This window comes from Macrobrachium rosenbergii, chromosome 8 (assembly GCF_040412425.1).
Source record: "Macrobrachium rosenbergii isolate ZJJX-2024 chromosome 8, ASM4041242v1, whole genome shotgun sequence".
In the NCBI taxonomy this organism is placed as follows: domain Eukaryota; kingdom Metazoa; phylum Arthropoda; class Malacostraca; order Decapoda; family Palaemonidae; genus Macrobrachium; species Macrobrachium rosenbergii.
Window position 1 is genome coordinate 6,196,946 of NC_089748.1, and position 26,084 is coordinate 6,223,029.

Consider the following 26,084-nt stretch of genomic DNA (forward strand, 5'->3'; position numbering starts at 1 on the left):
TGCAAGATGGTAAAGGCTAGTAATAAGGTGTATAATGGGAAATTTTTCAATCTGTTCATTTTCCTTAGATTTACAGTGGAGGATTGCTTAGGCCCTTGCTGTAATTTTAGTATAAAATTCCAATCTAACCGTAAAAGTGCTATGATGCAAGAATAGAGCACTTTGATTAAGGTATTTATATGTTTATAATGCAAAATTTTTCAAGATCATTACGCAAGATTTTCAAGACACTAGAGTTCACATTTCAAGATGGATGGGAAAGACCGGTAGTTAGGTTATTGCAAGGTTGGCAAGTTATTATTTGGTTTTGTGTTGTAAACCAGTACTTGAACTTATAAGTTTGTTAATTGCTTTCGTGCAAAGTTAATGCCTCTACAAAATCAATTCAGGTCTTTACTTATGGTTGTATTGTAACACCATTAAGACGATTACATCGTCTTATCATGTAGGTTACAGTAATTTTATAAACCGTACTTAGCCTTATAATGCAAGACTTCTCAGGTCATTGCTGTTGTTTATAATGTAAGATTAAAGCTTAGTATATTAATTGATCTTATAATGCAAGACTGCTTGGGCAACTACTGAGGTCTTCAGTATGTTTGCTTGAACCGTTACTCAATTCTAGTTTGCGACACAGCTTGGACCACTACAGTCGTCGTATTACCTACTAGATTGTTTGGGCTTATATTGCAAGTTTGCTTAGGTATTATTTGAGACTTCTTACACTGTTTTGGTCATCTCTAAGGTTTGTTATTACCTCCTCCAAGCAAATTGGAGAAGTATGTTTATGTCTTTATGTCTGTCTATTAGCAGAATATGTAGTGGATGGATGAGTGGGTTCGGGTGAATGATTGTGATTGCATTTAATGGTGTACCCCTTTCCGATGACCAGTTGTGTTGCTTATCGTTGAAGATGAGGTGATTTATTGCCGTCCGAAACACATCGCCCATTCCTTAATTGTAAGGGCTAATTAAACACCGCAGATGTAAAAATCTCCACATGATAAAACGTAGTGCTTTCTGCTGTTATCATGACAGGCTGGATATCCATCTTTTTAAATTTTTAGCATTAGGCTTTCATTTTTTTTATAGTTAAAATGAAGATTGTTTTTGTTTGTACTGCAAGAAAACTGAGGCCATCTTGTAGATTCCTCACATGATGTATCTAGCTTTTGTGATGCTGTTTGGGTCGTTAGACACAAGGATTTAGATTGCTTATCCTGTGCCATTGTTTTGGACATTATTTAGGTTTAGTTCGGTATTTCGCTTATTCCTGATATTGACTTATTTTAATGATTTATTGCTTTAGGGGTAAGATTGCTAGCCTCATGCCCTTTTCTTGACCCTAGATAATTGGTGGCGGCAGACCGGGATTGAACCACGGACTTTGCAGATGTCCCATACAACCCCAGCCCACCTTCTGTCGCTCCTTCGGGAGGGAGAGAAATATGTTGATTGTGTGCCGGGCAAAAGAGAGAGGTTGGTCGATTATGTTCAAGTAGGTGGGGAAGGCGAGAAGAGTGTGGTTGAGTGAAAGTCTCGCTCCCCTACACCTTCCCCACACCTTCACACGGGGACGAGTCGCCTGGCATCATTTTTTGAGGGAGGAAAAACGGAGACTTCTCGAGAAGGACATCTGTCGTTGCAGGCGTTGCGAAGGCGACGGTTCCAGCAACATATTGCGTGAGGAGGTAAATGCGAAGTCATTGCAAGAATTTTATTGCGTCTGACGAGAGAGAGATGAAGATTTCGAGTGTTGGCAGCCGCTTGGGTCATGAAGGCCGTTTAGAGTCATGCTTTTAGAACGTGTGGTTTCGATCTGGATGAAGCTGATTCAAAACCCATGATTTTCTGATAAGCGGCGGTTTCCAGGATGATAAAACGGCCTTCCTGATAAAATTGTCGGTGTACATATGATAAAAACAAGTTTTATGTTGTGACAACGCCAATGGTTTCATTGTCATTTAAACATAGTGTTTATATATAACATCTTTTGCTTTGCATGTGACATGAGACATAGTCTACATGCTTATGAAACAGGTAGTCGAAAATGACAGTACCATAAGAGGGTCGAGACAGGAAATCCCAACCCGAGACGTGACGTACTGTCCTGAAGGAGGGATCGAGAGAGCTTCATTCTGCACACTCGGACTATAAAAGCAAGTGGTGAGACGAGTGGCCCGGGGCCATTTTCCCGAGATGTAACCGAGTACTGGGACTTTTCCCTGAAAAAAGCGACCAGTCTAACCTGACCTAACCTAACTTAACCTAGGGGCAAAACAAAAAAAAAAAAAAACCGTGCTGGTGCAATGCTAGCATACATCTCAGGAATTTGCGGCCCGTGGTGGACAACGAAAATTCTTAACGTGGAGCTGGTTAATTGGACACCGAATGAAATATATGTATAGAAACTGCGCGGGGAAATACGCTGGATGAGATGTAAAGTTTCGTTAATTCTAGTTTTAAAGTAGTCAGGTACGCGTGACTCGTATTTCCAAAGGTATTTGAAGGAGTGGGCCCATACGATAAATATTTCGTCATTCCAAAATCTCAGTCAAAGAGATATTTTGCAGCCACAATAAAAGTATTGCCATAATTTCCATGAATACTATAATATAGAAAAAAAACACTCACAAATTCAGCCAACAGTCAGTCAGCAGCGTTGACCCTCTATGACATTCTTTGGTATCAATTAGTGCCACTACATGAAAATTACAAAGCACTCAAAGACAGTATATGTATATATATATATATATATATATATATATATATATATATATATATATATATATATATATATATATACACATACATGTGTGTGAGTGTTTTTGCGTAGTTTGTAATTTGTGTGTAGTCACATTGATTGATACCAAAGAATGCCATAGAGTGTCAGCGTTGCTGATTGTCTGTTGGCTGCATTTGTGTGTGTGTTTTTTTTTGGGGGGGTATATTTTTGTTTTAACTGAAATTATGGAATTATTTTTATTGTGGCTGCGTAATATTGCTTTGATTTAGATTTTGGAATGATAATGAGGTCCTGATGTAGCCTACTTTGTGTTGGTCACTGTCTCAAATATTTAATTTGAATCCTGGTCATTGATTTGTGAAAGGGAGGGATTTTTCATGGCCCTAGTTTATAGGCTTTTCGATAAAAAATTTCTGGGTGATTTCCTTGTTAGGCTTGTGTCAGAGCGTTAATAATGGTTCCGTCCTATCTGCTCTTTGTAGGTAAATCTTTTAAACATGCTTTACGTATGCGCTAGTTGAACATAAGTGTGTGACATGATTGCTAATGCAGTAGCTCTATCTGATATGAAAATAAGAGAATGACTTCTGAGGGGACGCCGTAAAAATTGGGGGTCCTTATAATTCATTTTTTTCTCCTCATCTCGAGATTAAGTGGAGAAATTTTGAGTCATTCGAACTAAACATCTTCTCTCAGTTGTCTCTGGTTTTACCATCTCTGAGCCCAACTTCCGGGTAATTGTAATCATCTCCCGCTCCCTCCTCCTCCTCCTCCTCCTCCTCCTCCTCCTCCTCCTCCTCCTCCTCCTCCTCCTCCTCCAGGAGAGAGACGGCGACCCAGTTATCAGTGATGTAAATCACAGAGCGGAGGCTTTTTCCCAGTCGGCGGAGTTCTCAAGTTTCTTTGAGAGATAATATATTTACCAAGTGGAAAGTCTCATAGAATGTATTTACTAAAAAGAAAGTCTCTCTGTGGTGTATTTCCCTGCCTCGGGCTGCGCATTACAACGGCAATTTTTGTCGTCGCTCTTATTCTTGTATATATATTTTTTTTCTTCACTATGAGTCTCATGAATAAATATTAGTGTTTGAGGAATGTGTGTGCCACAAGATAACATTTGAAGTCGGGCTTTAGATTGCTGTCTTTGTAAACATGGTTAGGGTTAGTGTTTTAATCATGCGGTTGTGATTATTCAGTAATCTTAACTTATATAAAACTCATTTTTTATTCATGTTTATGTACTAGTAATTCTATGAAAGAGAAATAGAATCGCTGGTGATTAAATAAGTATGCAGAATTAAGGTGCTTTGTCCGAGCTTTTGCTTGGTACCTAACATGCCTGGGGTCTGTACTTAACGTCCTCCAGCCCTGGCCCAGCTTCTCTCATCACTGGCCCCACCTATGGGTATGCAGTATGATGTATCTTTATACGGACTTTGGGGCGGCACATAATAGCCAAATTGTCTTACCTGCCGTCTCGACCTTCCATTATAATTATATTCGTCATATTCGACGGTATGGGTGCACTAATCATCAGTAAGTCGGATTAATTTATAGCCTATGGCAAAACTTAGCTTACATATAATGTGCTATAAAATATTGAAAAATCGGAAGATGGAGGCTATGCTGATGTGTTTGTTATTGACTTGCCTTAGAGGAAACGGGAAATCTCTCTCTCTCTCTCTCTCTCTCTCTCTCTCTCTCTCTCTCTCTCTCTCTCTCTCTCTCTCTCTCTCTCATTCATATATATATATATATATACATATATATGTAGATATATATATACATATATATAATTTATACATATACATATATATATATATATATATATATATATATATATATATATATATATATATATATATATATATATATATATATATATATATATATATATATATATATATATATATATATACAGAGTATATAGGGAGGAACAGGATAGCCAGAAGACGTAGTACCGATAACATTGCAGACATTATTATTTCATAGAGAATTTAGTGGTTATTTTCTTTACTCGACCGGATGTTTTGAAGGAAACATTGATTGAAGTATCTGTAAATGCACTAGATGATAAACGGGAGAGAGTGGACATAATACCATGTAAACTATTACTTCACTGATAGACATTGTAAGAGTAACCCTTCTTATTTGTGCTGCATAGAAAATTCCGCCGTTTATGTTACATTTTTTTTCAGATTCATTACTGCATTTTCACACTCATTGCGAAATTATATTGTGATTGTTCATGTTTTTTATTCATTAGCTTACCGTGACCAACCTAGAAAACTTTTCAAAGTTTCTAAACGCATTGAAATTAAGTCGTGCTGAGAACAAGAGTTATAGTGTACCACCGATGTCACTTGAGCGCGTCATACAAGAGTAAGAAATTGCTATCTGGTCCAGCAAACCCACCAATTCGGTTGCTTTCTAAGTTTTCGTCAGTTAGTAGACTTGAGTTTCAGTGCGTCTGGGTCGAGAGATTTCCATCATCCAACATTTTAACTAATATCAGTGTTTCGGCAAAGAGAGAAAAAAATCACATTTCTTCCGAGAGATAACAAAACATTGGTTAATTTGCCCCGAGAATAAAACCCCAGAGAGATATAAGTGTGGAGTTACCAGAATTCCTTCAGCAGTTCTTAAGATACCCTTATCTGTATTGATAATATTACTGTCGTTGAAAAAGCTAATTATAAAATACTCGTATACAAATAGGCTTACATGTACAGTATAGTTATAGACTGATTGTAAATGAAACCAAGACCAGTATATATATAACCTAAGGCATCCTTATTGCTTCATGTTTCGATAATATTTGATTTGATTATTGATGGATTATCATCAAATGAAATAGGCTCTGTTAGGTTGGGGATGATGACACGTAGGTAGTCGACTGGCAAGCAACATAATGAATCCAGATATTCTTTTTTTTCTACCTGCAGAGAAGAATAACTAGAAAGAAAAAATACTTATATGACTGTGAAATTATTATTTACTCAGTATTGCGTATGACTCACCTAGATATATGTGTCTTTGTTTCATCTTACTAGTATGACTCAAAATACACTACATTTGGAAGTCAGCTATTGAACAGTGTTGATCACTTTATGCGTCAAAATAAGTGATTTTGATATTTTGACCCTGGAAATATTAAAGAATTGTGTCGATCTAATGGTTGGTCTACACTCTATGAAAGAAAATGTGGTCATTGCATGAAAGCCCTCTGAAAACGACAACACATGAATTTGTATTAGCGAAAAGCCTCTGCTGTATTTGTCAAATATAGGGTCTCACCCTTCTCCATATTTCTGTAAAGTTGCTCCTAGATATAAATACACCAGTTTTTTTTTAAATCCTTCACTGCTGCACAAATTGAAACCAGTTTTGAAGTTACGGAACTATATAGTTCTTTCGCCAAAATTTCATACAAATACGGTGTATTTGGACCGATGTGTGAATGTTTGCTTCTGTGTGATTTTAGCAGAAATAGTTTTGTCCCTCGAAAGACCATGTTAGTAGAATAAACAAAATGCGATTGATATTGCGAAGGTAATTCATCTTAATAGGTTTCTAATAATTGTTAAGGACTTTTATCTGTACTGTTTTGAATACCATATTAAAAAGTGCATTGCAGTTGGAGTTTACCGAGAGGCATTCCATATTCTTTGTTCTGTAATTGCCGCATCAGCCTAGGCTAATACTTTCTTCTTCCCCTTCTAAACTAAGACAAATCCACATTTATGCCAAAACAATTTCGTGTCTCATCCTTGTTTTTGGAATTACTACGGTATCTCTCTTCATTTTTCATTTTTTCATACCCAGTCAACACCAACTGTCCCCCACAGAAACGCACATGTTATTATATATATATATATATATATATATATATATATATATATATATATATATATATATATATATATATATATATATATATATATGTGTGTGTGTGTGTGTGTGTGTGTGTGTATATATATATATATATATATATATATATATATATATATATATATATATATATATATATATATATATATATATATATATATATATATATATATATATATATATATATATATATATATATATATATATATATATATATATATATATATATATATATATATATATATATTTATATTTATATTTGTGTGTGTATGGGTGCTTATGCATGCATGTATATTTGTAAGTTGGCAAGGGAAATCTAACCGTTGAATTTAGTCACCAAGTAGCTGGCAGCTTCCTTCTTACGTATTTGATGATTCATTCCTTGTGCAGAAAGTGGTGAGAAATGCGATTCTTTGAAATTTCGAAAATTTCTGTTGACTGTTTAGGTACAAATTGAATGATGTCTGTCTTTGCCTTTTTCAGTTCTTGTTTAGCCTTGTTTATGTTTGTTATCATGATGTGTATATTAAAGATATGTGGTTCAGTACTTGTAATCCATTCCTTCTTTACTGGTATGTACATGCGCATTCAGGCGCGCGCACGCGTAGGCCTATCCACCCTTTTTGGAAATCTAGTTTGGCAGAAGTATCGGAGTCAGAAGTCGAAAAATGGGCAAATAGAGGCACATGGCACGGAATGCTTATAGGTAGTCGACTTGCTGACAAGATTTCTTCCTGTGAATGTCGGAAGCCGTAGAGATATTTATATATACTATATTTGTTTGTGATTCATTGTTCAAGGTTTTCGTTTTTAAGCAGCCTCACAGGATGAAAGTTACAACAACACCAGTCTCGATTTATTCGGAATGGACACCCTGTCAAGGAAATTGCATTTTGCGGAAAAACCGATGTTTCCTTATTTGAGGAATTTTTTTATTTTTTTTTTGAAGAACGATGAACAAGCACATACTTTAAGAAGAAAGAGTTAAGGCTTCAAAGAACCTGAGGCAGAATGGGGTCGGTATTTTGGTCCGCCAGCCATGTGGAGACCATTTTCCCTCTCGACAGATGACTTCATAATTCTCTCTAGTGGGATGAGAACTTCTGCAGAGGCCGGTTCTTGGGAAGAGGTTTACTTGAACCTCTCTCTCTCTCTCTCTCTCTCTCTCTCTCTCTCTCTCTCTCTCTCTCTCTCTCTCTCTCGTTACGAAATGATGAACACGAAATTTTGCTATTTGCGCTTTGCTTAGTAGAACCCGGTCTCGGGTAGAATGCTCGCGAGACCATATTTCAAGGTATTGGGTTGTCATAAATGGGAAATCTTTGTTTTTTAATATTCCGTAAATTCATGCTCTTGTCCGGGTTTTTTTTTTTTTTTTTTGGGGGGCGGGGTCTGATGTTGATAAATTCAGATCGGTGTAAATACGTTAAATACGATTTTGTGCTCTATTCCACTCATAAGCGATCTCCTTGTGAAAATTTGGCTTAGTTAGTTACAACTCTTGTTTACCCTCCTGCGTAAAGCTGGGGTCCTACAGTGTCCATACTCTCAAGTGTAATAGATGCTGCGTTGCATCCCTAAAGTGGCATGCTCCACTGCTAATTTCCTAGGAATGTTTTCCGTTTCTGTATATGCACATGTTTATTTTCATTTAACATTATCTTTATTTATTCTTTGATATTTTTCTTCTCGGAATTTTTGGACAAGTAAATTTTTGAAGTTTGCTGGTCAAGTAAATGGTCTTTTAGTGTTTTCGTCTCGTGTTCTTGTTGGATAATAATATTTACGAATAAAGATCTTGATAAACGCGCATATGCATATATATATATATATATATATATATATATATATATATATATATATATATATATATATATATATATATATATATTTATATATATATATATATATATTTATTATTTATATATATATATATATATATATATATATATATATATATATATATATATATATATATATATTTATTATTTATATACCTGTGCATATATATGTGTCTCTGTGTGTTTGCGTGTGTGTTTATTTATATTCTAATAGAAATGTTAATTACTGTTACTTTTTATTTGTTAATTATCAAAGTGAATATTGTTTTAAAGTGTACTTAGATAACACGACCTTCATAAAATTCGGGTTATCGGTTACTTTATACGACGGCTGTTAATTATGAAAATTTGTAACAACTGTGTGTATGCGTTTTTGTTGGATAAAAGTATCTCATATCATCATTAACATTAAGTTTTATTTCATCATTATAAGGTAGAATTATACAGAGGGTTATTTACGGAGAGAGAAAGGATGGTTTCTTTTTTTGGGGGGGCCGATTTTGCTAAGGGTGATGGACCATGAACCGCATTTGTGACTATCAGTGTGTTGCATTTTATTTTCTTCATTGTTGGCTATCTCTCCTTTAAGGAAACTTCTCAAGACCTAAACTGCCAAAATCTCTCTAAAAATTTCGGCGATATCCTAATAGGTGAAAATATCTGGGGGTGGGGGGTGGCATTAAATAGAGCCTATGTTGCAAAAACAAACTCGCTGGCTGTTCCGAGCATCTTCATAGTGGTGGTAGGCTACATCGGAGGAGTCCAACATGGCACCGACGATCCTGAATAGATATGCGGCTATCATGGGATTCTGTGCCCAGTGATGCCCCTTCGTAGAGTTGTGGTTTCTTTGCTTATAGGCATAATCCCAGCATGACACGTCTGTTCCTGTGTGTGTGTGGCATTTCTTGTAGATCGAGGCCATGACTTGCAAAGGCATCGCCCTGGGTGCCTCTGTTCCCGGTTTCTAATAGTGCCAAGCTTTCCTCCCTACTACCCCTTTCTTCTCGTACCCAAGCTCTTTCTGGTTTTGAGTGACCTTAACACCTTAAGGCTGGTGCGGGTGTCCATTCCTGGTCTTTTACATATTTGAGCCTACTTAGGAAAGAAGTGTTGTTCGCTTTAGGCGTATTTTTCAGAAGCTCCCGAACTTCTGACTATTTTTATTTAATCTAAGGTTACCAATAGTGAGTTCTGAAGTCAGGTGCTTTTAAACTCCCATTGTTGTTTATATTTTCGTGCCCATACTCAAAACAGTGACTTTAACTCTTAGGTTTGTATATATATACATATATATATCTCTGTATAAAAACGTGACCTTCAATATGCACGTGTTTCTAAATTTACCGTATTCATTTGCATAACGTATACATTGCTTTCTATTTCCCTTCTTGCAATGTGTCCCTAACGTTTCCTGGTAGCAGGGAACATGTTGCTCTGACTGCGTTCATTTTTGTAAACGTGAGGGATTCTTCATAGTGAAAGTTGCGTAAGTAAAGTCATGTTCTAACAACCCTTCATCTAATTAATTTTTCGTAGGCGAATGCTGTATTTCCATATCCATACAGCTCTCTTTTCAGTGTTTAAATAGCGAATGTTTCACAATCTTATATTGACAATTTCATTTTCAAATATTATCGTATATATATATATATGTGTGTGTGTGTGTATGTATGTATGTATGCATGTATATATATATATACATATGTGTATATTATATTATATATATGTTATATATATTATATATATATATATAATACACAATTTTTTGTTAAAAATTGTGACAATTGGTACAATGGAGAAGGTAAGAGTCAGGGTTTCGTAAAATACCGTCTTATATTCTCAGAAGTTTACGTTTCCTTTGATTTAATTTTGGATGTTTCCTTGGGAGAGTGATAAAGATTTATTTCGTTAAAGGACTTGATTCTTTCCCGCATATTTTTCACAGGATGGGCAAGTTTGATACCTAGATGAGAAATGGCATACTTCGGTTCTCGGCAAAAACTTTACAATAAAATGACTGCTTTACCATGCATCAAGTGCAACTCTCTCTCTCTCTCTCTCTCTCTCTCTCTCTCTCTCTCTCTCTCTCTCTCTCTCTCAACAAGGTCGGAAGTTGATTGAAACAAGTCATTTACTTTTATAGTAGAAACCAAGAGTAAGTTGTTTGAGATGAGTAGTTGAAGATGCTGATTATGATGCTAACCTTTCGAATAATGAGTAAATACCTTGAATGTTAGCTTTCATGAATATGATAGTTAAAAGTAGCTGCAGTTTTAGCTGTAATGACTGCTGTCATTTTAAATTTGGAAAATTCAAAGATTCTTAGTGTTTTAGCTTTGGATAACAAGACCCTGAAAGTTATGATTCAAGTACCGAAGATGCTAGCCCTCACTGGTATGCAAGTGGGTATGTTGGCACGGAGTTGCCCTATATGTTATCTTGTGGTGAACTCTTGGGGCATCTAGTGCCCTTGTCATGTAGTTACTAACCAAAGCTCCGGAGTGCCAAGCAGTCGCTTTGTTTTACGATTGGTTTGATTTCGTTACTGCATGTTAATTCATTCTCTCTCTCTCTCTCTCTCTCTCTCTCTCTCTCTCTCTCTCTCTCTCTCTCTCTCTCTCTCTCTCTCTCTTCTGTAGTTACGGGACAAAAGAGATGGTCGTTAATATGAAAGTAAAAATATATGGGTAAATTGAGCAAAAAATTGTAAAAAGTCTACTGAAGAGAATTAATTACAAAGAAGAACGTTTTACACCAAATGAATCTTACAGTATGCCGGCGAATATGCCGATGCAGTGAGTATTTTGGATAGTTTTCATTGTAAAGAGTAGAAGAGACAGATATGAATAATGGTCGGATGGAAGGAGTTCCCATAAACTTGTGAATGTATGTGAACATGGACTATGAAAAGAGAGGGTGGTGACAGCGAAATGGATCGGCTAACCACGATGTGCAAGATAAGTCTGGGTGATGGAAAGATTCAGAGAAATGGGCGAGAGAAATTGGTATTCTTGGGAAGATTCAGAGAAATGGGCGAGAGAAATTGGTATTCTTGGAAAGATTCAGAGAAATGGGCGAGAGAAATTGGTATTCTTGGAAAGATTCAGAGAAATGGTATTCTTGGAAGAGAAATTGGTATTCTTGGAAAGATTCAGAGAAATGGGCGAGAGAAATTGGTATTCTTGGAAAGATTCAGAGAAATGGGCGAGAGAAATTGGTATTCTTGGAAAGATTCAGAGAAATGGGCGAGAGAAATTGGTATTCTTGGAAAGATTCAGAGAAATGGGCGAGAGAAATTGGTATTCTTGGAAAGATTCAGAGAAATGGGCGAGAGAAATTGGTATTCTTGGAAAGATTCAGAGAAATGGGCGGGAGAAATTGGTATTCTTTGAGTAACATCACTTACGACACCTGGCAAAGTGAAATTTATTTGCATTACATTACTTAGAATGCCTTCAAAATTGTATGATGTAGTTTGAATTAATGAAAACAGATAACAGACTGATTTAGATGGGAAAATAATTATGGGTTTAAGTAAGAGAGATGGGCTGTGAGTGTGTGTGTGTGTGTGTGTGTGTGTGTGTGTGTGTACTGTGTAGCCAGCGTGCGTGGTCGTAGAACTGATAGGGACGCAGTGTTGAAGGTACGGGAAGGATATAAGGTGCAGAAGGATATTTGATGAGAGCAGTTAAAAGCTTTTATCATGAAACCGAGGTAAGTGATGGGATGTGTAGACAGGCCAGTGACTGGTTTCCTGTATAAGTGAGTCGTAGACAAGGTTGTGTTGTCTCCCTGCAGTGAAGAGAGAAATCATGGGGTGAATAGGAGATGAAGGTGTTGTTCGGTTGTTCGTCAAGAAAAGTGGCCATTAATGAAGATGGATTGGATGATTCATTGCTAGTGAGTGATAGTGAAGAGAAAATGCATAGACTAAAGAAGGAACTTCAAAGTGCCTCTAAAAGGAGAGAGTTAAAAGTAATTGTTACGAGGGTAAACAGAAGCCAAGAAAATATACAGATAAATGGTCTTATGAATGATGGAAGACTGGAGTAACTGGTGAGAGTGAATCTTAGAACATATGAAAACAGTTGAGGGAATGCGAGTCAGAACTGTTATGTGTGAAGGGAGTGTTGCATATAACTCTTCTTTATGGAGTGAAGCGAGGAAGGTTAATAAGGACAGCTGTTAGATTGCATGTGTATATATTGATATTCATGAAAAGATAGATCATAGTATTTTGTGAAGAATTGATCACTTGGAGAGTGTTGGAATGGAGATTGCCGAAAAAGTGTTTGTAATTCGGGAGATATGTATGAGAGGATGAAGAGGGAAACCGTTTACAAGACAGAATAGAAAATATTTTGGAATGGTGGGACGTTGGTTTCCAGGAAGTTAAGGGGGCGAGGAAGACGCAAGGGTGTTTATAGGGGATCGACCCTCTGCTGATGAGCCTTACTTGTAGTTTTGCCAAACTTCTGATTCAGTTGAAAAGATTGGCAGATGAAGTTCGCAATTTATTCACCAGTCACGGCAAGAACGTGGTAGTCCTTGCTGCTCTGTATTTCTCGTTACTAAATATATATGTAGGCCTATTTGTGCGTGTGTATCTGTGAAATTTCATAACAAGAAGAGTTTTTATGGAGTGATGTATTTTCCTTTCGTTACATTTTCTTGGCTGTGAGTAATGCTGTGCTGAACGTGGTTTCATAACCAATTAAAATAGCTAAGTACACACAGATGATTCACCAAGGATGAATGGCGGCTTTTTAATATATTTAATGACTGTCTGTCTCTTCTGAGTAACCTGTTTATAGTTATACATACACAACCAACCGCGCTTACCGGCGCAACGACACGGGCGCATATATATATATATATATATATATATATATATATATATATATATATATATATATATATATATATATATATATATATATATATATATATATATTATATATAATGTGTGTATATATATTTTTTTTATCTTTAATTCAGAAATAACTTATATGCCCAAAGCCAATCATTTACGATTACTGCTTCTACCCTGACGAGGATTCGAACCTTGCTTTTCAGGTAAGAAATTTGGATGACGGTGACAATATCACACAGCATTTTGCCTTAATATCTGAAAAATTAAAAAATTTACGTGTGAATTAGTGACAAAACGCAAAAAACTTATATGTATATATATGTACATATATATGTGTGTGTGTGTGAGGTGCCCGAATCGTAGAGGTTTCCAGTACTCATTCGCAGTTCGGTCGATTGATGGGCAGCAGGCAAGGATAGAAACTCGCATTACAAAGGCGAAACAAAGCTTGTTCACTTGATTCCAACTTCACCTCACGGGCGAAATAACCAAAATTGATCCCGAAGTAAAGGAAAGTCTGAGGCCCATTGACTGAATACTCTTTCGTGTCTGACGATCTGAGCAGTAAATAGGCATCTTGGGTGAGAGGAGTGTGGTGTGTCGCTACCATGGAGGGGAGCGACACGCCATGGGGCCAGCGCCCTCATCCTAAAAAATAGTTGCTGAGAACCGGGAGATCAACGCCCTCAAAAGAGCTAGCATGCTAGTAGCATTCAACCCACCTCTAAAGTTGGAGGGCAGTAGCTAAGTATATGTATGTCTGGATGTCTGTTAAACTTGCTCTAAAATATTAGCTTGAAATACAAAAGTAGAATGTAGAATTTTAGTAGCCAGAGATTGTTGCACACGTTCATTTGTGATGCCAAGTAAGCAAGTTGATGCCGTCCCCATTTGAAACACCGTGATAATCACATTACACTTTTCACCTTTTTTCTCATTAGGATCATTATTATGGTCGTTGTTGTAGTATATTAACCACCGGTAAACCATTTCGGCTCCTAGGCGACATATAAAGCCCTAATTTGGTTAAAAGATAATGAAATTGTGTGCCTTACAGCCCGACAATTCCAACGATATTTTACTTTGTACTTCATACTTATGCTTATGGGAAGTTAACTAACTCAAAGATACACGGAATCTCTCTTTACTTATACTAAGTGTACATCGTACACGTTTGTGTTTGCATGTTAATTTATATGTATTATATAGCAGGTAACTGAAATAGACTTGTTATCTAGCAGTAATTTTCGAACAGCATAGCCCTTCTTAAGATGCCTGATAATGATGTTGATCTGAACGTGCTTAAATTTACCGTTGAGACAGGCGTAAATTGCATAAATACTAATATAGAAAAGTATTCTTGTTTACGCATCCCCTACCCCATAGCGATATGCTGGAGCCTTAATAAGATGCCCCTTTTGAAGTCTTAAAAATTTGCTTACATTGGCCTTTGTTTCAGTGGCTCTTTAAACTTTTATAATACGTTCGTTTTGAGCAGTCCAAAATGCCACGAACGTTCGCTGATAACTTTTCCTGTTAGGGAATGTCGTATATGAAGATAGACCGGAAGAACAGAACTTGAAAAGAATATTAGAACAGCGTAATAGGTGTTTCTTTAGTATATGAGTAAATGAATAGCTGCTGAAACAAATAAGCAGACGAGTCAGCAAGTAAATTTAAGGCAAGGGCGCCAGCCCCATACCCAACCTGTTGGATTTTGAAGGGCCTTGTATGCCGATGTCCTCTGCAATTTCTTGGAAGACACTAAATGTCAGTTAACAACAGGGAAGTCTAACGCAAGAGGGTGGAAAACCGCAGTGCAAGGGTTTAAACACGACTGATTATTTTGCGCCACCTACTGAGTGCGAGGCTACGTACCCAACACGTATGATGACCTAGATGGTGCTGTTACCGGCACAGCTACTTATATTAACTTCCTGTAACTACGGATTTCACATACCTCTATACTTCTGTATTATATTTGGTATATATGTGTGTGGTAACTTTTACGTAAGAGAGACATGAAATGCATTTGATAATTATTCAACTATTGGTATTATTCAGTCCTTACTCGTTGCCATTAAAATGGTAATGAGGTTTAATCATACACGAGGTTAACCAAGCTGCTAAAGTTATCACAATTTACTCAGTAAATGTGACTAAGTCCTTTGAAGTTTTTAAACTTTCGTTCATCGATAATTCAACTGTACTGTACGGTTACTGTTGCGTAACTCTTTTGAACCTAAGTTGATGGAGACTTTTGAACTTTAATCTAGTATATTTTCAAGGACTGAATATGGCTTTTGAACTTTGTGAATTTCAGAGTTATTTCTTTAAAATGCTTATGAAAAAGAAATAATGTTTAACAGCGGTAGATTGGAATATTTTCGGTTTCTATAAGGAACATTTCTCTATTATTGATTATCGTCCTCAAACATATGTCGGGCAGAGCCATAGATATCTTACTTAGTAACATCCTGTGGATTGAGTCCATTACACGTACATAATGGAGGTGATCACTTAACGCAGGCGATGGCTCACTGCGTCTAAAAAAAAAAAAAAAAAAGCGAAAGGGTCGCCTGGTTGAAGAAGTACAGTTTGCCCAACTCGTTTCTCTTTCGCTCCACATCATCTCACCTATTCCTCCTTACGTCTGGATCTGTGTCGTCCTCTCACATAATTTGGCAGTTGGCTCTGTTCTGTCCTATAGCCCGTATTAAGATGGAGATTGAGAGGAGCTTTCTTCTGTGATTTCATAAAGAAATAAAACCGATTGAATTTCGAGTTTAATGCTTCACTTTAACAAAGCGCTGAATGAGAGGCATTTCCCTTGTCACCAACGCTTTCTAACTGTTTAATAATGGTACACGGTTTGGCTTTGCCGAGGAAATTTGTTTTGCTTTTTAGATTTTCTCTCTTGAAATCCGGGTTCCCCGAAAAAAAGAGGAAATGACAAATGACCGTATCTGATGGTGACAACGCGAAGGCATTTCGAACTGCCTTCTCTCTCTCTCTCTCTCTCTCTCTCTCTCTCTCTCTCTCTCTCTCTCCTCTCTCTCTCGTGGTTAGCAGTGGAGAAGAATGATTGCACAAAATATACGTCTGAGACGTCACTTTCATTTCACCTGCAGCTTCCACGCTCCATGGACGCTTTAATTTGTAATGGTCGCAGTTGCAAGATATCTAATGGTGGATGTGATTAAAGGATTTTATGGTCTTAGGAGTGGTGGATCTGTTTTCCAATTTTTATTTTTTAAAGCTTCTGATTGTGAGTGAAGAGAAATTGTATCCTTATGTCTTTAATAATGTTTTGAGAGTAATTCCTCTACCTTTTTATCAGAAATGGCAAAAATGCGCAAAAAAAAATCCTGGATTTATTGTGGCGTAACGCTCTTATTGTAGCAGACCGTGTGATCACGGGCGAAATGTTTTCAGTTTTGTCAATTAAGGACAGGTAATTATTAGAGTACCTAGGCCTTTTTGACAATTTAGGTGTATCTGCTATGCTTGTGCGTTCTCATGACACTTGGTTTTCTATGTAAGAGAAATTCCCATACAGTACATAATCCCCGTAACATGTTTTGTTTTGGCCCCCTTCTTCTGCTGGACAAAGGGAAACAGTTAAGTGTATGTGACATTTCAGCGATATTATGCTTGGTCCTGGCCTTTCTTTGTGGTCAACCAGTATCCTGTCGGGAGAATGGCATATGTCATACGTGGTTCAATCACACTCGAAGAATAGTTACGAGGACGAAGAGCTCGCTTCATTTTCACCTGGAAACTATTCTGCTTGTGAAGAGTATTTTAGTGGTGTACAGTTTCCAATATGACTCCTGAAATTCTGACTTGGTAAATGCTTTCCAGACATCAGGCACTGCTCATCCTTGGTGATATTACTCCAGTTCACTTAGACAGCCACGATGGCATCATTTCTTGGTGAGATTTCCTTTGCAGTCGGAGGAAGGATTTCAGTGTTTGCTCTACATACTCACTTCAGCTTGTTACTTGGTACCAACATTGCCGGTTCTTTGGGGGGGGGGGGCGGAGGCGCTGTTGGCTCCGTAACAAAGTCCTAAACACGTCAGAAAATCTGATGGCAACGAAAATCGGCACGGCACGTCCATTTGTCAAAGAATACCTCAGGTTTTCCACAGTGATTCGTTTTTGTACAGTTTGGCTCGTAGTCTTCCATATGCGTGGCATTTTTTTCTACTCAAAAAATTAGAATAAATACATTTATTTCGGGGACAGTGCTCCTACGCTTCTAATGTAGATGAACCTCTCTCTCTCTCTCTCTCTCTCTCTCTCTCTCTCTCTCTCTCTCATTGATCAGTCCTCAGAACTGTTGTCATGCATGATCATTACATCACCAGATTGCACTAGCTGTTTGTTCTTGGCCACAGGCATTCTAACTTTTAGAAAATAAGTTGCGATACTTATTTTCACAAGTTTTTTTTTTTAAATAAAGATGGAAATAACTAACGTAAGTAACGTAAATAATTACATTATATGTTATTTATTTGGCGGACGTATATCAACATTTGAAATGAAAGGCTTCGTGTAGACTTGAAAAGGTAGTTTACACTATTATAATTATAATCCCTCTCCCGCAACACTGAGACTATTTGGACGTATAGGCTACTTATTGATAGAATATACCAACCAGAGCCCTCCAATGTTCTTGCCATTACCTTCACTTGCGATCTCTATTTCCTGATCTCCAGATTTCTTTGATGACTTTCTATTTTCGCATGTTTGCCAAGTTCCTGGAAGGACGTTTTTATCATACGAAAATGAAGTTTCTGGGTATTTAGAAAATACATTGTTGTGGACGTTATATTCATGGCACAGTAAGAATACCTCATTCCAAAAGAATATTCTGTTCTCTACACTGTGCAGAATAGTTCCTTTGCAGTACTGCTAAGTGGAGAATTAACTTCGGGCTCTTCTTTCATCTCTGTAGACTTAGGAAGACTTGGGAATTGTAGATAGAAGTGTGGCAACGTTTGGTTTTATGCTTTCGGAGTGTTGCATAAGAGAAAGATACTGTAGTCAGAGATTTTACTCATATAGGACAGTTACCATTGTACACTGAAACAGAATTCTAGCTTGTTACTAAATCGCTTCATTAATAGGCTCAAATTTATCAGAGATGATGTGCATACCCTGCTAACTACAGCACTTACTACTGATGTGTGCGAAAACTTAGTTAAAGACTTGTAACCTCTTCACGCTGCATTAGATGTAAAGAAATAACGCCAAGAAGGAAGTTTTATCTGCATTGTAGCTCCGGTCGCTTAAAGACTTTGAAGGAGATCAACCTTCAATGGCCCAATTATGAAATTCATGCTTCAGTTGTTTCCTGGTAGCTTATTGGCTGTCAGGAAGCAAGGAGTGTCCTGAAGGTTACTGAAAGTGTCCAGAGTCGTCCTCGTCACAGTTGCTGGACCCAGTGAGTTTCCCTTTAATATGCTCTCTTCATGACAGGTGTTCTGTTTTCCTGGTCGGGAACCATATTTCATTATTAAATATGTCTAGCCATGTCTAGCTTTGAACATAAAGCGATGGTCAACGCTGAAAGCTAACAGGAAAAGCAAAGTCATGGTGAATGATGCAAGTGCATCGCGAAGTAGGTGATACATTACATGTGAATGCATCCTTTTTACGTTGGCAGTGCGAATCACTCCAGTTCACTGAAAAATAGACAGTCATAATTTGTTTTCCTTCAAGATTTCCCATGGATAGAAATAGGCGCACATTTAGAAAAAAGAAAATAAAAAAAGATGAGTATCATTACCTTCCTACCGTGGTTTGCGGAACTCTAGATTCAAGAGTTGAGAAAACTTGTGCAAGTTATAATTTACCCTTTAAGCAGACCGTTGGGGAAACACCATAATAAAATATATTAATTCGATTTTATTCATACTAGAGTGCTCGACTATGTGTGTGTGTGTGTGTGTGTGTGTGTATATATATATGTATATATATATATATATATATATATATATATATATATATATATATATATATATATATATATATATATATGTGTGTGTGTGTGTGTGTGTGTGTGTGTGTGTGTAAATTTTGAGCGTGTTTAAGTATCTATACATGCATCAGTATGTGAAGACATTGTCCATCCGTCAATATGGTAATTATTGCGGTCTCATCCCATAAAATAATGTTGGCTAGGAGAAGAAGGGTAACATCTTTATCTCCAAGAGAAGAGGGATGATCACGTGAATTATAATATAATATAATATAATATAATATAATATAATATAATATAATATAATATACACACACAAAAGGGAATTATTCCCGAACCTCTCACCACCTTACTTCATTTTGCATACTTATGTTCGAGCCATTGGAGAGAGAGGCTAGCTCAAGGCTGGACGATGTCATGCCTGAACGTTGTACAAAGTGGAGTAGATATGAGCTTGCATGATTTGGAGGGAAAATTGCACAAAAGGTAATATGTCTTATTCAGTCGTCAGTGATTCTGATTCTTTTGATAAATTACTGAATGCCTTTGTTGCTTTGTTAGTTATAGGCGAGGCGATTGCGGTATTTTACTTTCGCATCAGAAATACGCCTGAATTGAGTTACCGTCTGTCCAAGAGCATGAAATAATTGTAACTGGTGTCTTTTTATTAGGGCTTTCTGCAGCGTATGATTTTACGCAGTTAAATATACGTCAATACTTACTATTTTGTATATTATTACGGGCATGGTAGGTCTGAAATTTTTGGAAAGTTAATTCCTAAATAGATGCGAACTCATGGTCCATATACAGTGGAAAGGTCGTCCTGCTCATTTTCTCTAGTTTTGTATTCCACCATTTATTTTTTCATGGTTGATTTACATTGATTTTACTTCTGATTTTGCATGAAAGTTCTCGAGTAAAGTACCTGCATATGAGGATGGAATTAAAATCGTTTATCAGAGCGCATCACTGTGGCATTTTCCCTAGAATTTTTAGGATGTTATAGCTAAGTCCCACCAGTAACCCGCCGAATACATTATTATTTTCTTTAAAGAGTGGTGCTTCAAAATGTACGTACCTAATTTGACGTATTTATGTCTGAAACAACTTGTCAGTGGTGCAGAATAAAAACTCACATTATCTAGTGGTTAACATTCCCTCGCTGCCTGGAAATATTTTTTATAAATACTGTGCATCGTCTGAAGAATTACTAACGCATACCTTCTTCTCTCTCTTCTTTCGACCTTATTAGTCCCACTGTAAAGCAGGGTCGGCCGCTCGAGTCAACTTTCTCCATCTATATCTGTTCCTTGCATCTTCTTCCCCAAGTCCCACCTCACCCATATCCCTCATCACCACATCCATTCATCTGATCCACTGACGCCCCACAATCCTCTTCCCCATCACTGGCATGTTCTTAGCTCTCTTGATTGGTTCCACCTCTTCTCTTCTTATTAAGTGGCCACAGTATCTCAGACAAGCTTCCCTAGCCTTCTCCTTTACATTACATATATATACCACACATTCTTCTTATATCTTGACTCTCCCTCCTTTCCAGTAGTGATATTCCAGCAATCCATCTCACCACCGTCATCTCGGTTCTTTCCTACAGTCCCTCCTCCTTCCTCTTAAGTGCCCAAGTTTCTACCTCATATAGTAGTACGGGCCTGATAACTGTCTTAAAAATCTTCATTTTGAGCCTGAATGGCATTTTCTTGTCTGAAACAACTCCAGTTACTTCTCTCCATTTTCGTCATGCTTCTTTCACTCTCTGTCTCACTGCTTTCTCCCTCCTCTGTTATTATTGTACAACCACCTACCTCTCCCTCAGTAATTTGTAGGGAAGGTAGATTCCCTGGTTATTTACATGAACCCATATCTGTACAGCCGATTTAAAGATCGCCTTGGTGTTTAAAACTTTATATTCCCTGCATGTTTTTTCTTGCGAAAAAATATCAAATGTCTTATATATATTCCAGTAATAACAACCTGTTTTCAAAAAAATCATTTGCAAGTGGTGTACTTCATCCTTTCTCCTTCTACTTGAATTTTGTTATAAATATTTGACCCTGTATTTACATACCGTAGATGTCCGTCCACCCCCTCTATTAGAAAAAAAGCCATTGTTGTTGCTAAATGCAACTCACTGAATTAGTAACTGATGGCGATACACCTTGGACCATGTAAGCCTTCGAAAGAAAACTGACGGTATAGCAGTAAGAAATTTTTACTCATGGTTTGTGCTTGAAACTTTTGAGTGTTAAGTTTCCCGTCTGCGGTCTTTATCCCGATTAAGTTCTTAGATTGGTGGTCACCGATGTATATGAATAACCATTTGCCGTTTTGGGAGGATTTGAGAACTGGGATTTAAATTTCGATTTCTGGTGGGATCCCCTGCGTATATGATAGTTCTTTTCTTACTGTATCCTCGGGTATACGTCGGAATGGTTCTTACGAAAGGAAGATGCTTCACATCTTCAGGGATCAGTAACTGTCTTACGTTTCTCGCTGTACATTGATGGGAAAAATTATTACCTTCACCCACGAAGTTGGGAAAAGTGAGTTGTCAACCTTGTCTGTGTGTTAAATAATCTCCAGAACAGATGATAGGATATTGATGAAGCTTAATGAAAACATTCATTCCTTAACCCTTTGGAGTGGATTCATTTGAAGAGCTTAGCGATGGGAATTTGCTACCATGGAAATGATCTGCACTGTTTTAAAGTATAGGTGTTTTGTAGGATTTCTTGGCTTTCTACAGTGCCTCATATGAATGTAATTTGTTTCCTACTGTTATCATACACTCAATGCATAATGTACTGAGCAGTATTCGATGAGAAAGTAGATACTGTACCTTAAATGACCGATAGCCGAGGTCGAACCTAATACTTCATACATTATCTGTTTACGAAGAGGAATGTTGCTTGGCCTGGCAGCAGTATAATCTTTGTTGAGTGTTGTTTAGCACATTTGCCCTTGGCTTTTGTTGTGTCTTCTCTTTCCACCTAATGGTTTATTTTTAATAGGGATGGCTATGGTCCATTTCTGTTTTTTGTATTATTTTTGTGGTATTTTGCGTTTAGATGTTTTGTAAGTGTAATGTTGTTTGTCACTTCTATTTCATATGTCCGTATAGTCCTGTTTTATTAAGTAAGTTATCAGCAGCATTTTAACGGATATTTATTGTTGCAGGTCCAGCCATTGGCCTCCAGGGAGCGGCAGGATGGAGGCCGAACGATTTTTGCTCAAGTGGAACAACCACCAGAGTAATTTGGTGACGGTATTCGACCAATTGTACGAACAGGAGGCGTTTACCGACGTCACCCTCGCCTGCGACGGGCGGACATTCGCCGCCCACAAGGTGATTCTGTCTGCTTGCAGCCCGTATTTCCAGGCGCTGTTTTTGGGCAACCCATGTAAGCACCCCATCATCTTTATGCGGGACGTGCGGGCTGGGGACATGGAGGCCCTCTTGTCCTTTATGTACCGCGGCGAGATCAACGTCCACCAGCAAGATCTGGCCTCCTTCCTCAAGACTGCCGAGTGCCTCCACATCAAAGGACTCTCCGATTCCTCCGAGAGACACAAAGAGACTTCCAAGATCCTGGAAGCCATGGAACGCAAGTTCTGCAGCCCGAGCTTGCAGCAAGCCTTCGCCAACCCCTCCACCCCTACCATGGGGAACCACTCCTCTTCCTCTATGGCCATGCCCTCCTTAGGCACGCCCGCCATCGGCACGCCCAGTGTGCCTACCGTCAGCAGCTCCGAGTCCCCAACGCCTCCAAACAAGAAATTCAAGTCCCTGGAAGGATTGCCCAGGATCCTGCCTAAGATGAAGCCTCTCGCCACGCCCCCAGGACTGGTGACGCCCGTGCCTGGACTCCTCACACCCATCACACTAGCTGCCACAGTCATAAAAAACGCCGCCCACGCCGCCCATATTGCTCAGAACGCCCATGTTAGTCCGCCCACACCAGAAACCACGAACTCTTCCCCCAACACAGACGTTTTAATACCGCCCAAAGATATTAAAAAGGTAAGCGTCAGCCCGTCTGCTCTTCCGGGTTTCTCGAAATCTCTTTTCAGTATTAGCAGATTTCTACCTCTAGTTATGTTCAGGAACAAATACCGCTTGTTTCTCTTCATTTGTTTTTCAGCTAAGGTCAAGGATACTGAATTATTCCTTTTTCAGGCTCTAAATACTGTTGCAAATCAATAGTCTGTTTAACAACGCAATCATTTAAGGAAGGTATTATTTCCTTTCCAAACGTGCTCAAGAACTGAAGATGTTTATGCTCAGTTTTTCATGAGGTCCATATCTGTGATATCGTAGCAAGTTTGTCCAGGGCTTAACTCATAATTTTGGGGTCACGCATGCAATCATTTCAGAAGTAAAATAGTGTGCTTTCTTGACATTTTGAAGCAAAATGTACAAGGTAGCCTTGGAATGCCTTTCCTCTTTGTTCCCCTTTTGTTGAATTTTTTCCAGTGTTTGTGTGGCTTGGGTAAATTTGGTACAGATGCAGATACTGGGCTTGAGAGAACGTAGGTACAGACTTGAATGCTTGTCGACGAGCAGACTTTTTTTATTTTATGCTCTGATCTAGCTGGACCGTAAAGGAAAGAAAATATGGGTCAAAACATTTTGGAAAAGACCGGAAAAAATTGCAATTGTGAAGAGGTTATTAACTTATTATATGATTAGCGACGTGGTAATGTTAGTTAACAGCTTTTCATGCAAGCGTGTAAACAGAAACGTTAACCTTTTGACGGTAAATAGAAGGTACACGCAGTTGTTGCTTATACGTATAAAATTTGTCGTAGAAGGTGAGCAGTATATTCCGCGGAAATGTCGATTGTAGAACAGATGAGGAGGTCTCATGAAGAAAACACATAAAACAGACGTATACTGAATGTGGACACTTGGAGACCTGGCAGGCTATTGAACTTTTAGATGAATTTGAGAGTTGAGCATTTACGAGTGCATATAAGACAAGAACCAAGTGCTGTTATTGTATTTGCAAATCTGAAGTGAATAGTCGATGGATACAAGTGGCATGAGCGTAGGCATATGGAAATTCGATGAAATCTTTATTTTCGGCAAATACAAAGAGGAAATGACTAAATGCAACTGGTCTATGAAGAAAAATTTTTACAGGTAATTTTGGTGGACTTAGATACCGAATCAAATAGATGTTTTGTTTCGTCTAAATACAGAAAATTACAGGTGCAGAAAAAATTAAGTAATAGAATATATCTGCTGAAACAAGGAACAAGTTTAATAAATAATTCGAAATCTTTGGTTTATGGTACCTTAATGAATTGCCAGCAAAATCAGATATCAGGAGACGATAGGCCATGAAAGAACTGTAATCAAATGGTAACAAAGTTGTCCCGTTGTAAAGTCTAAATAATTGAAGGCTGTTGGGAAAATTATGTACAATACGGGAGTAAAGTATATCAAGGAAACATGACGTCGTGTCGTCATCCTCTAAAATGCAGCCTTCGAAAATCGAACGGAGCACTTCTGAGTCCGGTAGTTTTTGTGCGCTTCCGGTAAACTTCGAAGACAGTTAATACTATTGCATTTGTATTCAAGAATTATTGTTCAGGATTATACATTTTTGCGCTTGAAATTGTTTTAAAGCTCGGAGTCAGTTGTTAGACAGTCCAGCATTTCGGTTAGTTTTAATGTCTGTATTCAGTGGATATTTTTTCATTTAAAAATTCTCTCTCTCTCTCTCTCTCTCTCTCTCTCTCTCTCTCTCTCTCTCTCTCTCTCTCTGTGAAAAGTGGGACCAAATTCGCCTCCTAGCGAGAGTCCGGGGTTTAATCCTTGGTGAGGCCTGACGTGATTTAGGCCATTTTCTTTACAATCTATTGAGCATCTGTTAGGTTGTTAGTTGAATGTTGTGGTCATCAGCGGGATTGAAGACAGGACAGGAGAAAATAAAAAGTAGTAACAGGCTAGGATGATCGTTACCCCACCAAAGCGCCATCCTTTCATCATTGAATCGTTAATGGCTACGACGAGGTCATTTTCGCCCCCTCGGCGCTGAAACCGTTTACAGCTGTTCATCAGATTCTATGCAGATTGTATTAAGATATACTGTAGACCTTTAGGCTACTTTATGGAACACGCTGAGCTTCTGAGGGGCAGATGGTAGAACCAACTAGATTGGGAATGATGAGGGTGGTGGTAAGTACAACCGAGCAGGTGTTCTCTTATACCCCTCACATACACCTGGGCAAAACTCTCTCTCTCTCTCTCTCTCTCTCTCTCTCTCTCTCTCTCTCTCTCTCTCAAAAGGCTCATGTGAGGTTCCATTTAGATTTTTAGGTGATAGCTCGGAAAATAGCCCCCTTAGCTATAAAATTAAGTTGCTAAAAGTGTTGGTTTTTATCATTATTTAGGAAATAATTGGACAGCAAATTCAAACGATTTCAGTGAACTTGCTCCATTTAGTTGAATTCATGCAAGTTATATATCTAGTCTGCCACAAGTCAGGGTTTATATATATATGTATATATATATAAGTATATATATGTGTGTGTGTGTGTGTATAGATAGATAGATAGATAGATAGATGTTCGGTTGGTAGAGAAAAGGAGTGTATTAGCGGGCCGTAATTAAAACCTGGGTAGAAGTACCCGTAGATTTAAATAGGGAGACTTTGGTGTTACATTCTGGAATAAGAAAAAGTCTAATGGGACGAAAAGGCTGTAGGCATAGGCTACCTC

General features: G+C 37.9%; 1 protein-coding gene across 3 annotated transcripts in view; it reads left to right on the forward strand.

Annotated features, from left to right (window-relative positions):
- Positions 1 to 26,084, forward strand: part of LOC136840577 (protein abrupt-like) — a 91,804-nt gene that overhangs the window by 18,923 nt on the left and 46,797 nt on the right. For all 3 annotated transcript variants that reach the window (XR_010853659.1, XM_067107199.1, XM_067107200.1), the window contains exon 2: positions 22,536 to 23,379. Coding sequence is in view for 2 of the 3 variants with exons in the window: in XM_067107199.1 (XP_066963300.1) it covers positions 22,567 to 23,379 (813 nt within the window). In the remaining variant the exon portion in view is untranslated. The remainder of the gene's footprint in view (positions 1 to 22,535; positions 23,380 to 26,084) is intronic.